Source organism: Convolutriloba macropyga, chromosome 5 (assembly GCF_964194025.1).
Source record: "Convolutriloba macropyga chromosome 5, txConMacr16.3, whole genome shotgun sequence".
Lineage (NCBI taxonomy): Eukaryota > Metazoa > Xenacoelomorpha > Acoela > Convolutidae > Convolutriloba > Convolutriloba macropyga.
This window is the reverse complement of record NC_134472.1, coordinates 61,630,796-61,652,220: the sequence shown is the minus strand read 5'-3', so window position 1 is coordinate 61,652,220 and position 21,425 is coordinate 61,630,796. Positions and strand designations below refer to the sequence as shown.

The window sequence follows — 21,425 nt, the reverse complement described above, 5'->3', positions numbered from 1 at the left end:
TAACTATAATCCAAAAAATTATCGATTAATAGAACATAGCCGAAAAATTCTGGAAACGATTTCAAGGAAACAATTGTCCGCGCCAATTGACATTATGATTATCTTACTTCAAAAAAACTAATCACTTTAACATTAACACGAAAACTTTGACGAGCCAAAAGGGTTCAGTGGAGCAAATAGAGTATCGAACTGCTCGCAAAACAACAGGCAAGTCATAATAGGCTAGCAAATTTATTCAAGATTAGAAAACAAAACAACAAACTGCAGAAAATTGAGAAAAAAATTTAAAATTTCTCAGTTTATTGTCAATTTTCTCAACACAAAACATACACGGCAGATTGCCGAAAAATAGCCGCCGTTAATTCCCATAACGAAGATTGCGATTGAAAGAAGAGAAATAACTAGTGCAAAAAACATTTTTGTACAATGCCAAAGTGCAAAATATTTTGATGTCAATTTGGAGTTGATCATACTCCTTCCTCGTAGTGAGACGATATAGGGGTCTAGCATGCATACCAATAAGTATTAGAGATGGTAACTAAGAAAAATGTTCAAAAAACGGGCATCTAAAATTGGGCTTTATGGGTTTATCCCGTTTCCATTTCTGATTTGGTTTTTTGATACTGACTGTTTTCATATTGAATTGCTTTGCAATGCAACTGCTGTCTAAAAACAATTTTAGCAGAATGAAAGAAGGAAACTAGCTTAGAGGATTCAAAAAGATTTCACCCAAAATGTTGAACAAGTTCTGAACTAAGGTAGGGCGAAAAGTTTTTGTTCGAAGTAAAAAAAAACATAGCAAGACAAGTCCTTAAAAACAATTCAAAGAATCGTATTAAATCATGACCTGACAACCATTAACTGAGAGCTGTTGGTAATGAGACGAAACAATAAAACAAAACCAGAACAAAAAAAGCAAGACTAAAAATTTAACTTTTATTTTTTCTAAAGACAGGGTCAACAACAAAAAAACAACTGCTTTGAACTAAAACTTCCAACTATATTCCTTAATTTTTCATTAGCAACCTGTCATTAAATGTCGATGAGTTCTCTCACTAATAATATCAAATAATAAGACAAAAAAAACAAAAATCGCAATAAAACTCGGTGAAACTTTTTGAAAACACACTTAGTATAAAAGTCACAGAACGCAACAGCTACTGAAAGATACAATTACATCAATTAATTGAGTTATCAATGACCACCGTTGAGCAATTGTAAATTGCAAAATATTTGATATCATTTTGGAGCCGAATATACTCCTGTTTCGCAGTGAGACGACACCAGGGCTAGTATCAACACCAATAAGCATCAAAGATGGTAACTCAGAACAAGGTTCAAGTAACGGGCATCTAAAATTGGGCTTTATGGGTTTATCCCATTTCTATTTCTGATTTGGTTTTTTGATACTGACTGTTTTCATATTGAATTTCTTTGCAATGCAACTGCTGTCTAAAAACACTTTTAGCAGAACGAAACTAGCTTAGAGGATTCAAAAAGAATTCACACAAAATGTTGAACAAGTTCTGAACTAAGGTAGGGCGAAAAATTTTTGTTCGACGAAGTAAAAAAACATAGCAGGAGAAGTCCTTAAAAACAATTCAGTGAACCGTATTAAATCATGACCTGACAATCATTAACTGGGAGCTTTTAGTAATGAGACGAAACAATAAAACAACACCAGAACAAAAAAGCAAGACTAAAAATTCAACTTCCATTTTTTCTAAAGACAGGATCAACATAAAAAAACAAGTGCTTTGAACTAAAACTTCCAACTATATTCCTTAATTTTTCATTAGCAACCTGTCATTAAATGTCGATGAGTTCTCTCACTAATAATATCAAATAATAAGACAAAAATAAACAAAAATCGCAATAAAACTCGGTGAAACTTTTTGAAAACACACTTAGTATAAATTAGTCACAGAACGCAACAGCTACTGAAAGATGCAGTTATATCAATTAATTGAGTCATCAATGACCACCGTTGAGCAATTTTAATTGCAAAATATTTGATATCATTTTCGAGCCGAATATACTCCTGTTTCGTAGTGAGACGACACAAGGGCTAGTATGAACACCAATAAGCATCAAAGATGGTAACTCAGAACAAGGTTCAAGTAACGTGCATGTAAAATTGGGCTGTATGAGTTTAGCCCGTTTCTATTTCTGATTTCGTTTTCTGATACTGACTCTATTCATTTTGAATTGCTTTGCTGAACAACTGCTGTCTAAAAACACTTTTTTAACAGAATGAGAGAAGAGTGAAACCAGAGAAGTCAAAAAAATTTCACGCAAAATGTTGAATAAGCTGTGAACTAAAATAAAGCGGAAAAATTTTAGGACGACGAAAAAAATAGGAGCACTATAGTAGCCGCCTGAGAAGTTGAGGCGGCTACTAAAAACGTTTGATAACAGAAAAACTTTTATTTTTTGGTATCAAAGAACTCCTTAGGCAATAAACGTCTATTCAAATTCCAGCCTAGACAAAGCAGTAAAACAAAAAAAGAGCGAAAAAATGCTAAAATTTGCCTAAAATTCAGCAAAATAGCCTAAAAACCTGCAAATTGGTATTAAATTCATATTAATAACCAGAAACATTCAAACCACTATCAAAGCAAACCTAAAAATAATACAAAATCATTAACAAATTTCTAAACCAAAAAATAAAAAAAACTGTTTTAAAAAGCCGTACGTGAACAAAAAATTTCGCTCGCTTAAAGATTTTTTCAAATCTTAATTTTAATAGGGATTCTTATTACATATAGCTTCTTTGACCTTTAAGTCATTGAAATTCTATATATTGACCGGCTAAAAGTGACTGAACATAAGGAACAGTTAAGCAGATAGTTCTCCACAACCCCCGTAACTGAGGTGGGAGAAAAATGAATCTGTACAGAGGATAGTGTAGAACTTCTGATGGTACAGCAAATAACCAAACTGTCGCAAAAAATCCTAAAATTTATCCCTTAAATATATTTATCAAATCTATGAATGTGAATGATTTGAAGTCATAAGAAAAAGTGTTAAACGGAGTTTACTTTGGCTAAGGGGAATTACTTATAGGCGAAGTAAGTCGAAGATCTTCGAGGTAGACGTATTATTAAATGTCGTCTCTGTCGAGTCAGTGTGCACGCCTCGCCGCAATAAACGACCCCCGGATTCCTATTTACATCGGTACACGGAGGCATGGCCATGGACAGCCATCCGCGGGAGCTGGGCTGGGGCAAAACAGAAAGATCCAAAACAACTAAACAACTTTATTGTTTAATTGTCGTGATTTTAGAGTAATATCTTGGTTGCAAGGGTAAACAATGTTTTATTTCTAAAAGATTACATAACATGCGCGGTTTCTTTTACTTATTCGGCTTACTTTGCGTTCACCTTAATTATTACGTCCAAAGTGAACTAAATCTACATCTAAGTCCCATGTGCTTTTGATGGGAAACAATCTAATTGGTTAAATTTAAAGTACAGCAAATGTGTGGTCGGGTGGCGCTCGACTCGGACTCTCCGTAGCCGCAAACCCCTGTTTTATAAGAGTTCTTCACAAAAAGACCATATTTTATGAAGTCATCAAAAAGACCATAAAATTGACAAATCAGAGCACGGGAAATATTCGGCTTTAATTCTCATTATGGCATTCTGCTCTACGCTCGTTCGGCTCTAGGGGCATCCACCCTCCCCTCTTCCCCTTCCGTATACCTGTAATATGTGAATATTTATCTCAGCCGGTGCTAGGAAATTGAGCCGAAAGGAAAATTAGCCGAATGGAATATTAGCCGAAAAGGAGATTTAACCAATCAGATTTGAGAACGGTCGTGATTTTTTGTTGGTGGTGATAGATTCATATCAAGTCCCACAGGCCGCTGAGGCATGGCCAAATGCGTTATTTTCATGTTTAAGCGAGTTAGATAATTGCGCGTCCCACTTATGTTTGCTTACAGCAATTATCTCATGCAATTACTTCTGCTACTATGCCAAATTTTGACTTTTCGGCTAATATTCACGTCGGCTAGCGGACACCATCTCAGTCATTACGAGAAGTTATTATCGTATGAACGAAAAGCCGCGATTCTTTACAACGGTTACCTTTAAGCGTTACATTTCAAGAGATCGGGCGACTAAAATATGCTTTTCGCTAAACTCAACTAGCATTAGAGCCTCATAGAGTTGAATAGTTCAAATTGAAGCCTACTGACTATTACAGTCGACAAATATTGTAAATGTAAATAACCAATCACTAAGCAAAATTCAAGAATTCAGAATGTATTTTAACATTATTTGGCGACAATTACAGATACAAATTGCATTTTTGACCTGTTATCCCGGGCTGAGGTCTCAGAAAAAATTTCAGAAAATTTTATAGCACACACTGCGTGTGTGAAAGAGTTTCGAATGGCCTGCATGCATGAACCTTTCGAGTGGTTAAACTTTCGAGGGAAGACTGTGTTCCTGTTGTTTCATCCATAAGAATTCTACGCTAGTCAAGTTCCTCAAGCGAATTCATAGCTAATACGAATTCATACTAATACATATATTTGAAATGACCAAATTTTACGGCCTTTTCATAAAAACTCATCTCCAAAATAGATCTCAAAAGTAACTCTGATATTTTATATAAACAATTAGCAACAAAGCAGAGCCCCTCGAAGCTTAAATTATCGAGATATTAACGAGCCAAATAATTGAAAAAAAAGAACGACTAAACACGGCAGAAATGTTCTTGAGCGACTAGTGGGAGCTCTAACCTATTACAGCCTGCTTCAGTCGTACGGGGATCGTATGGAGGAGGCGGGACTGAGAAGTTCAGTAAGGTGCTCCAACTGACCTCAATAGAGGTAATGGATCTTTTCGGTTTGTGCCCCCCCCCCCCCCCCCCAGTACGTAATGCACCCGTTACATGCAAAACGCGCGTTTACAATAATTGCTTCCAACTTCGTTCGAGTGCAATTAAAAACATACCCGGCAGATTGCCGGAAAATAGCCGCCGTTGATTCCAATAAGCATGATTGGGATTGAACGAATAGAATATATTGAAAAAAAAAGATTTTTGTACAAAAATATTTTTTAAGTCCGATTTATTTTGATGGCATTTCGTAGTTGAACATACTTCTGTTTCTTAGAGAGAGGCTACAGGGGCTACTATCAACACCAATAAGCATTAGAGGTGGTAACTAAGACTTATAGGAACGACGTTCAAATAGCGGGCATCTAAAATTGGGCTTTATGGGTTTATCCCGTTTCTATTTCTGACTTCAATTTTTTATACCGACTCTGTTCATTTTGAACTGCTTTGCTTAGCAACTGATGTTCAAATTCACTTTTAGCAGAATGAGAGAAGAGAGAAACTAGCCTAGAGAAGTCAAAAAAATTTCACGCAAAATGTCGAAAAAGCGGCAAAATGGTAAAGCGAAAAAAAGTTTGACGAAGTAAAAAAACATAGCAGGACAAGTCCTGACGTACAATTCAAAAAATTTTCATTGACTAAACAGAAAAACTAGACCTAGAACGGACAATGAGTGAATTGGGAAAACCATTTCTAAAAAAATCAGATGAAAAAAACAAAAAAAAAAAAACAGAAAATCCATGTCAAAATGCTGCTATGGAGAACAAAAAACCACTAGTGAGATTTTGTGACAGTGTAATTTTGATTCTAACAAAAAACTAGGTCCAGAATGAGCTGTGAATGGATTGGGAAAACTATTTAGAAAAAAATCCGATCCAAAAAATTGAAAAAACAGTAAAAATCAGAGTGAAATCGCCGCATGTGAACAAAAAACCACTACCGAGAAACCGAATTTTTGTTCAAACACCGTTTTCTCACTCTACTTTAAAATTAGAGCGAAAAAAATTCACGCCGCAAAACCACTCGCTTTTTCGCTCCATTTCCTGTTTCGGCGTGACCAAAATCACCACTCCAATTTGACTTCAAAAATCATGAAAATGTGTGAACAGATCTTAAAAAAAAAACATAGCAGGACAAGTCCTGACGTACAATTCAAAGAATTTTCATTGACTAAACAGAAAAACTGGACTTAGAATGGACTATGAGTGAATTGAGAAAACCATTTTCGAAAAAAAAACAGATAAAAAAAAGAAAAAACAGAAAATCAATGTCAAAATGCCGCATGTGAACCAAAAAAACCACTAGCGAGAAATGAAAAATTAATTCAAACAAAAAACTAGGTCTAGAATGAGCTGTTAATGAACTGTGAAAACATATTAGAAAAAAATCCGATCCAAAAAATCGAAAAAACAGTAAAAAGCAGAGTGAAAAAAATTCACGCCGCAAAACCACTCGCTTTTTCGCTCCATTTCCTGTTTCGGCGTGACCAAAATCACTACTCCAATTTGACTTCAAAAATCATGAAAATGTGTGAACAGATCTTAAAAAAAAAGACAGCGCCCCAATACAATTCAAATTCTTTGAATTGTAAAAAAATACGACCGCAATAATAGCCGGCTGAAAAGATGAGGGCGGCTATTAAAAAACAAACCGACTAATGTCGGAAGAATTGCCCTCGAACGACAGGCGGTGCCAATTGATTCAGCGGCTGTAGCCTAAATAATTTTTTTATGGGTGCAAAAATAGTTGAACACGCCGGGACACGCCATGGACCTCCCCGCTCCATCACCAGACGCACTGCCCACTCAGCTATCAGGCCCTTCTTGTTCGTATGCTGCAATCGAATTTATTTTAGCAACAAATTTTACTTCGGATTGAGAGCAATAGAGATCACTCCAAAAATGAAGAACAAAAGCATGAAAAAGTCACTTCAGAAGTCAAAAGAATGTTCTAGAAGAAAAGCGCGAAAATGATCAAGCAAAAAAAATGCATTGAAGAAAGACCAAAACCATTAAAATAATTGCTACGAACTTCGTTCGAGAGCAATTAAATAGAGAATTGTTTCAAAGGAAAAAGTGGTGAATGTTATAAAATCTCAATCTAATTTAGTAAATAATTTTCACTTAAATTTCGGTAAATGCAAATTGTCACCTCTCACTCGTGCTGAAAACAAGAGAACAGTTCATGCTGCCTTTCGATTCTTCCAAAAAGTAAAACATAACCCGCTAACGTCGGGCGAATTGCTCTGAAACGACTAGTGAGCAGTTGGCTTCGGTATTAGCCAACTCGGGCTTAGGGATCCTAGCATTAGGGGGCCAGTGTGAGCAGAGTGGAGGGGGGGGGGGGGGTGGATCTTGAGAGAGCTGGACGAGAGGCGGTCGCCGTGAGTTTAACTGTTAAGACTTAAACCGCCCTTCACACCCTGAAATTGTCCCCTCAAAAGTTTCGGTGAATCGCATACTTAGAGAATAGAAAGGCTTAAGGCTCTAAGAGAGCTGCTCAGACACTTAATGACACCCGAGCGCTACCTGTTCATCCCGTTTCTGAGGACGAAAAGTCAAATGGATTCGACAAAAAATCAGTCTAGCGAAAAATGACCCAGGATTAATAAAAAAATGTCGTTTGAGAGCAATTGATCTCATAGTTCCTGTTAGGTTCTTGGTACTTACTAACGCGATTTGTAAAGATAACAAAATTATAAACACAACCGACTATATTCACAACATCAATTTGACCTCTCGTCGATAACATAGTTGATAGACGTTAGAACAGGTTTTAAAAACTGCGTACAAAAATAACCCCAACCCCAGCAATATCATTGGTTTCTAGTTTGCTAATGAAAATAACGGTTGAAATCTGCGTTTCAGGAGCTTTCATATGGTACTTCCTTTTTCTGGGATGCGTATAACATTTCCTGAATTGGCCTGGAAGAAAAAAACATAGCCAGCAGATTGCCGGAATAGCTGCGAAAGAATAGACCTGCGTGCCATATAATAGAGATAGAAACATACAGATCTAAATTGAAAAAAAATCGACGCCGCTCAAAAAACTAGGCTAAAAAAAATTCAGCGATAAATTAATAAAGCTTGTTAAAATTCATTCCACAGAAGCCTCTTATTAGGGACCTTTACTGCACATAGGAGTTCCTTTGACCTTAAACAAATTCAAATTAAACTTAAGTTTTAAAGTGCAAAAGTCATTTTATTGAGTGAGGTAAGTCACGTTGATCAAAATGTAATCACGCAAATAACCTAAAATCTTTCGCAAAAGCGAGTGAGAAATGACGTCACGCGCGCAAATGCCGTTAGTGAGAGGAAGAAGTCATTCATAAAATTTGACTTTTTCAGCTTTGCGGTGTGAACAAATGTAAAACGAAAAAAGAGCGTCAGACGACGAAACAAAAAAAAACCAAGAGCACCGCAATATAGCTACGCTCAGCTTACAGCTTCGCAGCTATAAAAAGCATTGCCTGAATATTGCCGCGTTTCTAAGATGCTGGAAAAGTAAGAAATTGTAACATTGTACGTGAAGAGAAAAATTTGCATTTCATGATTCGGAACAACTATGCCGACGTAATACTATCTATGCATATGTAAGAGTGCAAAAAACTGGAAATATTTAAAGCCATCATATAATTCTTAATCACATGCTCGGTTTCAATGGATTAATACCTGGTCTCACGGGCAGCTGAGGCAATTGCTTTTATATAATGTTTTACCGCGTATAAATTTTTCATTACTAATAATCAAACAAAAAAGTCGGCGCTAGATTGAGATTGGTTGAAACTTTTGTTCATTTGAAATAGCGTTCACAGAACCAAAAAGAAGTCTACTGAAAACGTGTGTGCTTGTCGGTTGATGATAACACTCACAACTTTATACAGTTCACATTTAGCACAAAAAGTTCGGTTGTAGCCAAATTATAACAGCAATCTTTTCGAAAAAGAGAAAACGATAACGTTTGATTTATAAAATGTATGTTCTGGATGAATGGGGGATGGAGCATTATTAATTTCTACTAATTACTACCTGAGATTTCCAATTTCTTTGAGCAGCTTCCGGTTCTCCTTGAACATGGCAGCAGTCGCACTCTTGTCTTTGGCACTAGTTCCTCCCTCTGACTTAAGCATTTTAATCTCTTCATAGAGGCGCTCGTTCTCTTTTTGATAGCCTATCAACGCAATTAGAGAATAATCAGTAAAATGCATTAAAATTGATAAGCATTCAGTGTGTAAAAATAAAATTTTCATTTAGTTTAACTGAGTAACTTTGCATCAACCAATCTATTCCTTTTCTGATAATGCGTACAAAATTTGGCAATTTTTTAAGTAGAAATCTTTTGGACAGAACATTTCCTCATTTATTTGCCTTTAGCGCTGCGATCACTCTATACTTGCATCACAACGAAATACAGTTTCCAAAACCATCAATCAAAATAAACATCTTTCCTCAGTCCTTAAAATGGCACGTATTCAATCCAACTTGAGTAACCTAGTTGGCAAGGACCATCGAAAACTTTTGCCATACCATAAGGCCACATTTGAAAAGATGAATGGCCTCAATGGTTAGAAAACTACCATGAAGGCACATGGAAGCCATGACCTTGATGACATAGAATGGCGAGGGTTTCAATGTTTCATAGAATGGCGACGTATTGCCGCAAAGCTTTTCAAGTCCCAACCGTTACATTGCCTTTAGATATATCGAGAAATTAGGCCCTTCTCACCGCCATTTCGCATGTAATTCATATCGTGAACAATCAAATTTGTTTATTAACGAACAAGCAATTCTCAATCAAAGATTCAACTCAAGGTGACCCCTTGAAATGTCGATGTATGGGATACCATATTCTCTTTAATTGAACTTCTTGGCAACTGCTTCACAGTTCAAAGGTCGCATGCGGAAGATGGTAACAGAATTTCGTTCACGACGAAGTGGAAATAGTTGCCGATTGTAGATTTTTATTATGTAGCGCAATAGTTTCTGATAAAGCCAAAATGGAAACTATAGAGAGTTCTCCAAGACAGTAGAAATCTCTGTTAAAAAGCAGGCCCTTCATGCTAATGTTTCACCTCAAAAAGTTTTTAATTAGTTCAGCATAGACTGACCTTCTTAGCACGTACAATTCAAATTATCCAAGGCCTGTTAAAAGAATATGAGAAATCAATCTACGATGAGCTATTACCGAATCTAGAAATTAATCCCACCTACAATTACAACCACCGGAAAATCATTTCGTCGCCGATAAGTGAGGGTGGCCTACATAAATTTAAACTCAAAGACCACTTTAAAGAATACGAAAAACCACTTCATTTTTCAAATCTTACATCTCTATCAATGCCCCAAAAACGATATAAAGCAACAACATGGCATGAAATAAAAAAGTAGGAAGATCTTGATATTAAATCGAAAAAAAAAGACACAAAAAAACGCTATTCGTTCACTTGATTTAGTGAAAAAGGAGTATCCATCTGCTTGAGCAATATGCCGTTGAAGCGATATTATTTTGACATAACGAAAAGCGAGTTTCGTTATGGCATTTCTCTTCGCACGGGTTGTGACCCAGTAAGGATGCCATCACCATGTGCACGCAAAGACAATATTAATGTGGTACATACCCTCCACTGTCCAAGGAGGATACATTTACATGGGAGATAACAAACTTCGCGATTCCTTTGAATCTGTAAAGTGATTGATGTCTGTCATGATATTGAGATCCAACCTCATCTTCAGACGGTGCAAGCAGCTTTCCTCTTAAATCAACAACTGATGATGATTGAAGTTTAGACATCAAGGCCAGCGGACTTTTGGAGAACCATGTTCAACAGAACATACTTTGATATGAATAATATTTAACCCGCCAGCAAAAATTTACCGAAAGCAGTAGCGAAGCCTGCAAGTATCACGAATCTATTGAAAAGAACAAATATGAACAGATAATAATTGACGTTGAGAAAACAACGTTTTGTCCACTCGTGTTCACATGCACTAGTGGAGCTGGCCCGTCAGCTTCAAAAGCTGTGAAACAACTGGCATCATAGCTCTATGCGCGAAAAGGGGTGACAGCTACGCTGATAAAATTTCTCATCTAAGGACAAAAAGCAGGTCCGCTCTCCTAAGAGCTCCATCCTCTGCATTCAAGGGTTTAAGACATTTAAACGGCGTGAAATCGTTGATGCGTCAATGGCAGCTGTTGAAAAAGGGAGGCTGTTGGATTGACTCATCTACTTTCGCCATTAGTTGTTTGCTTTCGTCGTGTCTTTTGTTATACATTCTTTTCAGCTGACGTTTGTGTGTAATATTTGGTATTACTGATAGATTTGAAAAAGCGAAATGCTAGTAGTGCTGGGAAGCGAAATGCTAGTAGTGCTAATTTGAAAAAGCGAAAGACGTAGTGCTGGGAAGACCAGCCAACATTCAGCCAGTCTTAGGGAGAGGCATTTCTATAATTAGGTTTTCTTTAAATAAGGAAGTTGCTGCTCATTTTCTAAACTTAGCCGGCAGATTGCCGGAAATAGGCGCAACAGACGCTTGTGACCCGACAAAAACTTTCGGAAACCTTAAAAAAATTGCAGATTTTATCAAAAAATGCTAAAAGTTGATACATTACAATGTTGAAAACCAATCCATTGTTACTAGAAACTGTACAACGCCCTATTAGCCACCTTTAAAGGAGATTCCTTGGCCCCTGAAGCTGAAAAAACTCAAAAAAATGACAAAAATATTACAAGAACTTGAAAAAAGTTGAAAATTAGTATCACTTTGCGCGGTTGTGTTTGTAGTACCAAAATACTTAGCTCACAAAAAGGTCATAACGAGTCATGTTGTTTCGCAAAAAGCCTTCATCAATTTTTAAAAAAATTCAACCTAAGATCAATCAAACAAAACACTAAAAACATAGCTGTCAGATTGCCAGAAAATAGCCGCAACAGCTTTGTAATCTGCAGTCTAAAAAAACATTAAAAAAGACAGACCGAAAAATTCGTCTTTTAATTGGAAGCTGATATGTAATATTTTGATTAAAAATCAGTATAAGTTTTTGATGCCTCTGTTAACTGCTCTCTAATAACCTTCATTTAGAGTGACACACACCCATTTGACTATCTCTTTGAATTAAAGTCAATAAAAGTCAATTTCAAAGTGAGAAACAGATTTTTGTGAGTGAGGTAAGTCAAGTGTGACCAAATATTTAATCACACAAACGAACAAAGGACTCGCTCCTCTAAGAGCGAAAAATGATGTCATGCACGCACTTCAGTTGAAATTGCATGAACGAATGATCAAAAAGTAGATTTGAAGTGGTTACGTCATGTGGTCGTAACAAAAATCTTGACGACGAAAAAAAAGAAACCCAGAGAAGGCCAACAATAGCCCTAGCTATCGATGAAAAATTGCGCCATTTCTGGCCCAAAAACTCCTAAAAATAAACTTTTAACCTTAAATTGAGGCCATTTCAGCAGCTGCACCACTTTAAGCACTTGAAGGACTACTAATGTCAACTTTGGGCCTCTATTAAAACAATGCCCGCTGGGATTTACCTGTTATCCCGTTTTGAAAGATCAAAGTCATTGAAAAATGTGTGAACACATCTTTAAAAAACATAGCCGGAAGAATTCCGGAAACGACTCGAAGTGGAAATCAATTTAAACGCCATCAAACTACTCATCAGACAAAACGTGCCTCCACTAATTTATGATTATTTGGAAAAAAAACCATAAAACACAAAAGTAAAAACAAGAAAATCAAATTAGTTAAAATATGATAAAAATCTGATCAAATTTTGTTATAAATTGAGATCCCGAAATAACTATCTCTGCCAAAATTACTTCATCAAAACAACTAGTACTTACTAAAACCCACTTATGTGAATTATTTAAAACTACTTGAGGCCAAATTACGAAAAAAGCTCTTAAATGAAACTTGCACAAAAAAACTGCATAAGTTTAAAAATATTTTAATATTACAAAAGCATATAAATCCAAAGAAAAAATACTTTCAGCTAATAGGGTATCGCAAAAAAAGGCAAGTCACAAAAGGCAATAGGCCAAAAAATATCTAAAAAACAGAAAAAAAAACGAAAAACTGCTACAAAAAAATTGAGAAAAATAGTTCCGATTTTTGCCATTTTTGTCATATTTCTCAGCAAAAAAAATGATTCATATCCACACAGCTGTAACCAATTGTTATCTAAAATTTGGTCAAGTAGAAGGGGGTATTTTCAATTCCCATTTGAGCCAGTAAAACAAAACATTCATCAAAAAAACAGTTGGAAATAGTTCGAAAATCAGCAAAATACATGAAAAACCTTCGAATTAGCATAAAATTCATATGAATTTCCAGAAACCGTCCAACCACTACCAGAACCAGACTAAAATTAAAACAAAATCATTACCAAACCTCTTAACCAAAAAAAATGAAAAAACTGCTCTAAAAAATTCGCTCGCTCAAAGAATTTTTTTTTACACATCAATTTCTCGCTCTCTAGAAAACAGCGATATGAACAAAAAACCACTCTCTTTTCGCTCCACTCTTCATTTTGTTCAGCAACAAAATCACTCCAATTTTTTTTCACGTGCTTCATTTCGCGCTTCAAAAATCACTCCAATAAAAATGATTAAAAAAAGGACTTCTCCAATACTCCTCTTCGAGTCGTAAAAAGACAGCGCCCCAATACAATTCAAATTCTTTGAATTGTAAAAAAAGTTAGGAGCGCAATAATAGCAGCCTGGAATTGCTGACGCGGCTATCAATAAAACATTTTCTAACCCGTTAGAAGGGATTCTTGCTCAGTCAATTGTTGCTTGAGTTCCAGCCATTGTTGCTCAGTCACATTTTGGGGCAACTTCACTGTAGAGAGTTGATCTTTGTCCTGCTGATGAATTCTGTCTCGAGAAGAGATATAGGCTTGAGAAATGTTTCTCGGGGAACGAGCTGCCTGTTGACTACCTCTGCTCGGGGAGGAATTCCGACGGGCTTTATCAAGGTCATCTAAGGTTGCTTGCAACTGAAAGAAAATAAATTCATGGAAGCGGTCAAATTTTGCATTAGGAGCACGGTCAGTCGCTAAAAAAATTATTGTCGAAACATTGAAATAATGAATATGGTCGACTACCTTGCATATTTACAATATTTTGGAATAATGTTTTAATATCAATTTGATTTTTTAAGGAATTGAATAGGAATCTTTATCCTTAACTAGAAAAACAAGAAGGGTCGCACGCTTGCGCTTTCGTACATTAAGCTCAACCATCCGCTCAAATTTATTATCAAGTGAAATCAAAATATATATAATTTCAAGCACTTCATAGATGGGTAACATAACCGATTAACGTCGGGCGAATTGCTCTCAAGCGACCGGCGAGCGGTTGGCTTTATCAGTAGCTAGCCACAGTTTAGTGAGGCTAGCTTTAGCTTGATTCGACTCTGCATCTTTTAGTTTTCTAGTCTTTTTAGAAAATAAATCAAATAAAAACATAATTTGAAAAATTGCAAAATATAGCAAAATTTAAAAGAAAAGCTTCCAGATTTCGCAGTGAAAATGTCCAAAACTATTTGTTGTCTCTGTATTTATGTCAAGTAACTCATCTGCACGACTTGAAAAACTTCTTTGGCCAGTAATGATCGTAAACGGACAAAATATTCAAAAATTTTGAAAACAATCGCAGAATTCAACAAAATCGTGCTAAAATTCAAAATATTAAAGTCTTCAAATCCATTTCATTTAATCAAGAGACTATCCAGTATCCCTATTTCCTGCTTTAAAAAGTTTCACTGGCTCAAAGATCCATAAACTTGGAACATGATATAAATTTTCCGAAAATTTGACAAAATTAAATTTTATCAAAAACTTGCTAACGCTGGAGTCATTAAAATATTACTAACCATTCCATTAACACTAAAAATTATGCAATGCGACAGCTTATCATCAAACCTTGGAGGAGGTCTCTAGGACCCTGGTGCCGGAAAATATGATGAAAACTTCAAAAAGATTCAAAAAAACTAGCAAATATTTTTTAAAAAGTGATGATATTAAAATCTTGAAAAACATTTAATTACATCCAGAAGCTATGCAGTAACTTATAATTGAATCCTGGAGGAGGTTTGCTGGCCCTTGAGGTAGGAGAAACCCAAAAATGACAAATTTTTAAAATTTCAAAACACAGCTGGAAGATTGCCTGAAAATAGCCGCAACAGATCTAACAGTCTAAAAAAAAGTAAAAACAGACAGACCAAAAAACAGTCTATTAATTGAAGGCTGAGATGTCAAATTTTGATTAAGAATCTGTATAAGTTATTGCAGCCTCTATTAGCTGCTCTCAATTAACCATTATTTAGAACGACACTCATTCACTGAACCTTACCTCTTTGAATTAAATTAAAAAGTCAATTTCAAAGTCAGGAAGTCATTTTTGAGAATGAGGTAAGTCACGTGTGACCGAAATATTAATCACGCGAATGAACAAAAAAATTCGCTCCACTAAGAGCGAAAAATGACGTCACGCACGCACTTCCGTTGAAATTGCATGAACGAATGAACAAAAAGCAGATTTGAAGTGGTTGCGACGTCATATGGTCATAACAAAAATCTTGACGACGAAATAAAAGAAACCCAGAGAAGGCCAATAATATCCCCAGTTATCGCTGTGCAGCGATTAAAAACTCGAAAAAATACAGGTTCTATCAAAATAGTTGTCATATTAAAAATTGAAAGCTATGACATGGCAAATTAAATTTTTTCAGTAACTCATTATCTAACCCTTAAGGAAGTTTTCTGGCCCTTGCGTCCGGAAAGACGTGAATAATGAAAAATGAATGTCAAAAAAAATGAAAAATTTTGCACGATTGGTCAAAAAAATGCTAAAAATTTGTGATGTTAAAATGTTGAAAACATTGCACTACCACTAGAAACTATGCAGTAACCTAATATATAACCCTAGAGGAGATTCCTTGACACCCAGGGCTGAAAGAACACCAGAAATGACAAAAATTTTCAAAAACCTTGAAAAAAAAATTGTGAAAAATAGTATAAAAATGCGTGTTTTTAGCGATCGGTTGCGGTTTTTCGTCAGTAGCCACGGGGGGGGGGCAACAACGGCGGTGGGGGGAGGTGGGGGCAATAGTGGGGGGGGGCAACAGTGGGGTGGGGTGCCTTCAACCTCAAAGAACCGCCTTTCACCCCATAAGTATAAGTCTCCAAAACAGTTTGAGCTGAAAGGCTCTAAGAGCACTTAATGCCCGCTGGGCGCCACCTGTTTATCCCGTTTTTGAGGGCGAAAAATCAAAAGCGTCAGACGAAAAATCGGTCAAACGAAAAATCGCAAACTTCGTTTGAGAGCAATCAAGAACAACTAAATTTTAAGCGAGGCTTCTTGCATTTTGGAGTTTTCTAATCATGTAATTTTATCAGTTACAAACTCCGCTAACACTCATAATTAAGAAATACGGTTCTCATTACTAAGACTTAAACTAACTACAGTAAAATTTCCACCAAAATTAACTCCTAATATGATTGTTTGCTGATAGCAGCATAAGTTGGCTGAGCTGCTCCTGGTTATGATTGTCTTTCAAAATCCGCAGAAAAAGCAAATAGCAAACAATCATATTAGGAGTTAATTTTGGTGGAAATTTTACTTTCCCAAAACAAAACTTTCCCAAAACAAAACTTTCCCCAAAAAGAATTAACTAAGAATTGAACTAAAGAAAAACCTGTTTTGTGGTAAATCAAGTCGCCGTATATCAAGATCAATTATCATTACAAGGGTTACGTTTTAATCACGCTTCTCACATATAAGGTGTGCAAAAAGTTGAACGCACAGAAGAAAAAAAATTGAAAATCTGAAGACTATTTAGCATCACCTTTTAAGGGCCAAATAAAAACAAGACGGCTCAGGCATACCTGTGCATGGCATATAAAGTTCAAACATACGTCTCAAAAAAGTCAAAAATTTTCACTCTTCCTCACCGAACAGAAAATTTTTTTGACAATTTTGAGACGTATGTTGGAACATTATGAGCAACGCACAAAATGTAAAACACAACCAACTAACATCAGAGGAATTGCTCCCAACGACGGGGACAGTTTAATTTAGAGGGGCAGCCTGACGCCTTAACCACTCATCTACAATTCCCTTTTTTCCCTCCGTTCACAATCGGTTTTACTGACGAACGTTAATTCAGAAGAGAAAAATAGATCACTTAAAAATGAAGAACTAAATTGTGAAAAATCACCCAAGAAGTCGAAGAATATTCTAAGAAAAGCGCAAAAATGGTTCAGCAAAAATTTGACGTAAAACGACAAACGCTCATAATAATTGCTTCGAACTTCGTTCGAGAGCTATTAGAGAGACCTACTTCAGGTCATTTTTCCTGAAAAATATTGGGTACAACTGATTTAATCTAATAGACAAAACAAAGTCCAGAAAAAGCAATGTGATATAGAAGTAAACCTTTTTTCGCTGAAACTATCAAACATAGCCGGCATATTGCCCGAAAGCAGCCGCCGTTGACGTGCTAGACGCACATCGTGATTGAAACAGAAAAAGAAGAAGGAAGAGATAGAAATAGAAAACATTTTTTCCTAAGCTTGTTCCAAAATTGTCCTAATTCAGTAATTCAGTGTGCAGTTTCAGTTAGACTCTTAACCAAAACTTATTTCAGCTTCTGAACTGATGGGTAGTACGCCTAATACTAATATCAGCAAGCAATCGCTCTAATGAACTCTGATAACCTAATGCACTATGGCTTAATGACCGGGCTTTATAGGTTTATCCCAATTCTTTTGATTTTCCTCTCTTGACACTGACCGTATTCACTGCATTGCGTAATTCGATACGTGAGATAACTTAGAATCCATTCAGTTGAAACAGTGAGTGAGATAAGTCAGAATTCAAGCGTGAAAATCGTGGCTTATGTAAAACGAAAAACGTGATCAAAAGGTAAAGCGAATTAAAAAAAACATAGCAGGACAAGTCCTGAAATACAATCCAAGTAATTGAATGAAAGACAGACCTAAAGAATCTGACCAGCAGATCAATTGAACAATCCCAGCCAACAAGACAAAATCTCAAAAGTTGAGACACTAAAAGAATCAAACAAACTAACCAAAGAAAAACGATCATTGCTAAAACCCTTGAAGCTTTTAACTTGAAGGCCATATATGATTCATTTCAAAAATCTCATTAACTCACGCAAAAACCTTGAAAGAGATGAATCTGCCACTAAAAGTAGATAAACTGGACAAATATGACAAATGCATCAAGAAACTGAGAAGAGAAAATTTCCAAACATAGGAAAATCGAAAAATTTGCAAACAATAGAAAATTTTAAATTGCAAGCTTTATTTAAAAAATTCCCTACAATTGCAAAACTAAACAACTGGAAACCATTTTAATGCCCCTAGAAACTATGTAGTAACATACTAGCAAACGCTATAGAAGGTTCCCTGGCCACTGAATAAAAATTTCAAAAATTTAAAGAAAAAAATTGCAACTTTATCAAAAAAATTGGTAAAAGATATTAAAATATTGAATACCATTCCATGGCAAAAAAATATTCTCAGTAAACTGTTAGCAAACCCTAGATGAGGCTTCTTGCCCCCTGGGTCTGGAAAACTTGAATCATTACAATAAATGTCAGAAAATTAAAAAAAAAACCAAGTTTGATTTAAAAAAATTGGTAAAATTCATGAAATTAAAACGTTTAAAACCAAATGTTTACCACTAGAAACTATGCAATAACCTATTCTTAAACCCCAGAGGAGCTTTTTGACATCATAGTCTGAAACAACTCAAAAAATGACAAAAATTTTCAAACAATTTGAAAAAATTAGAACAAATTACCGTGTTTATGTTTGGAGTAGCAATAGATATAGCGCTTAAAGTGGCCGTACAAAGCAATTACGTCTTGCAAAGGACCTTTATCAACTTTAATAAACCTCAATTTCAGACTGGTCTAACAAAAAATCCAAAAAATGACGAAAAAGTGCTAAAAATTTCAATATTTTAGGCTCAAAAACTCCCAAAAATGACCTTTTAACCTTGAATTACGGCCTTCCCAGAAGCTTCACCACTCTGAGTACTTGAGAGACTACTAAACGCGGCTAAGGGCCTCTAATGAAACTTGATGCCCGCTGAGCTTTACATGTTTATCCCGTTTTGAAAGCTCAAAGTCAAGAAAACAGGTGTGAAAACATCTTACAAAAATAAAAAAAAGACAGAGCACCAATACAATCCAATTCTTGGATTGTAAGAAGCAGAGTGCCTAAATAATAGCCGTTGAGAGGCTGACAACGGCCATTAATCAACTAAAGGCCAACGGAAACCCTAAATGTGAGGCATTGGGGACAATCAACACAAGATACAGTTCAAACTTAGTCGGCAAGACGCCTCAAAAATAGCTGCCGTCGAGGTGCTTAATGCACAGGGGTATTGAGAGACAAAAAGAAGAAATAGAAATTCACAAAAGTTCTTTCTAAGAGTCAAAAAATGTTCTAATATGGGGCGCAGTTTCAGGTAGATTCTAAAACCTAAATGAGCATCTAAACAAAGCTATTAGGCTTCATACTAATGTCAGCTAGCAATCGCTCTAATGAGGGGTGTCATAAAATTTCGTTTGATTGTGCTCTTTTGAAACTGACCAATTTCACTACAGAGCAAAATTCAATGAAAGAAGGAAATTAAAATCCTTTCAGTTGAAAAAGTGAAAATCGTGAGTTCTGTTAAACAAACTCGATCAAAAAAGGAAAAGCGAATTAAAAAACATAGCAGGACAAGTCATGAAGAACAATACTAATTTTTCATCCAAAAAATGGATGAAAACTGCCAGCCAAACAGACATACATGATTTGAAAAATTTAGAAAAATAAAAGGAAAAGAATTTAGAGTATATATATATCTTTAGGATCAACGTCTTTAACATCACTGTGTCCCATTTTTTTGTCGAATTTCATAGAAAAAAACGGCTTTGAAAAAAAAACAATGAAAACATAATAGAACGTGACAAAGAGCGTTTGGCTTCAACTCAATTCAAAATAAATTTTAAGAAAACAATTCAATGTAAAAACTGCTAAAACAGCATAAAATTAGAAAAATATTCTGAAATGCTCCAAATTAGCTTAAAACTCCCTCTGATTACCAAAATGCTTCAAAACGCTATAAAAGCGACAATTAATACTGAAGTCCACAATAGCCTTTTAGGTCATATAAAAAAGAAAATCTCGAAGAAAACAGCTTGAAAAAGCCACACAAGAACAAAAAATTTTGCTAGCTTGGTCAAGATGTTTTTAAACTACATCTGCCGATGTTACTCAAGAAGGTATGTACAATAAAGCAACTCTATTCTCTCCAATCGTTGAAGACATTACCGAAATAACTTATCAAATTTTACTCAACTTCCGGTTTTTTGCTCGCTCACTTAACAAAAAAAACAGCCGGACTACGGAATCGACTCGAAATAAAACTCAACTAACGCCCTAGCCAGCCATTATTTTGTACATTCCATACTTGTGCTTCCGCGTGGAACCAAAACCCACTGGAAATCATTTAGAGCCTATCAAATTTTTACATTTTTAGAAAAAATAGCCGGCATATTTTTGCTAATGATTCGCATAACCGCGATAAAGATTGTAACATATTATACACGAATATTTTTAAAAGTCGAACAATTTTGATGTCATTATCAATACCAATAAGCATAAAGATGGCAACTTGGTAGCGGGCATCTAAAATTGGGCTTAATAGGTTTATCACCTTTTTATTTTGATTTCGTCTTTCAATACTGACTTTATCCTGTTAATAACCGTGAGCAGAATGAAGGAAGAGTGAAACAAGCTTAGAGAAACAAGCCTCAAAAAGATTACAAAATGTCGAATAAGCTGCGGACTAAGGTTAGGCAGAACAGATTGTTCTTCCACGAAAAAAAAATGCTTTAATAAAGTACTAATATGAGGGCACCGGGCACCTATTCAAATTAAGCAGAAAAGACCGAATTTAGTCGATTTGCTACGACTAAAACAAAATTAAACTGATACCAATCAAATCATAAGGTCACAAATTGTTGACCAGTAAGTACAGCAAACAGAACAAAAAGATTCTTAAACGACGAACTCACAAAAACTAGCTCGAGACTGCATCTTAAAATCTAATATATCACTGAGATGGTCAACAGGGCTCCCAAAAGTACAACTACTTGTTAATATGGTTTAAAAAACCACTTTATCCGAAAAAACTAAGTAAAAAAACATAGCTGGCAGATTGCCAGAAAATAGCAGCAATAGATTCGTAGATCGGCCGTCTAAAAAAACAGCAAAAAAGACAGACCAAAAAAATTCGTCTCTTCATTGAAAGCTGATCTGTTGTATTTTGATTTAAAATCTGTATAAGTTATTGCTGCCTCTATTAGCTGCTCTCGAATAACCTTCATTTAGAGTGACACACACCCATTTGACCTTATCTCTTTGAATTAAAGTAAATAAAAGTCAATTTCAAAGTGAGGAAGTCATTTTTGAGAGTGAGGTAAGTCAAGTGTGACCAAAAATTTAATCACGCGCATGAACGACAAAACTCGCTCCACTAAGAGCG

General features: G+C 35.6%; 1 protein-coding gene across 1 annotated transcript in view; it reads right to left on the bottom strand.

Moving 5' to 3' along the window:
- The window catches only part of LOC142339527 (uncharacterized), a 158,451-nt gene that overhangs the window by 88,295 nt on the left and 48,731 nt on the right, over positions 1-21,425 (bottom strand). The window contains exons 12-13 of the mRNA XM_075389630.1: positions 13,615-13,852; positions 8,878-9,019 (exon numbers count right to left, since the gene is read on the bottom strand). Of these exons, the coding sequence (XP_075245745.1) occupies positions 8,878-9,019; positions 13,615-13,852 (380 nt within the window). The remainder of the gene's footprint in view (positions 1-8,877; positions 9,020-13,614; positions 13,853-21,425) is intronic.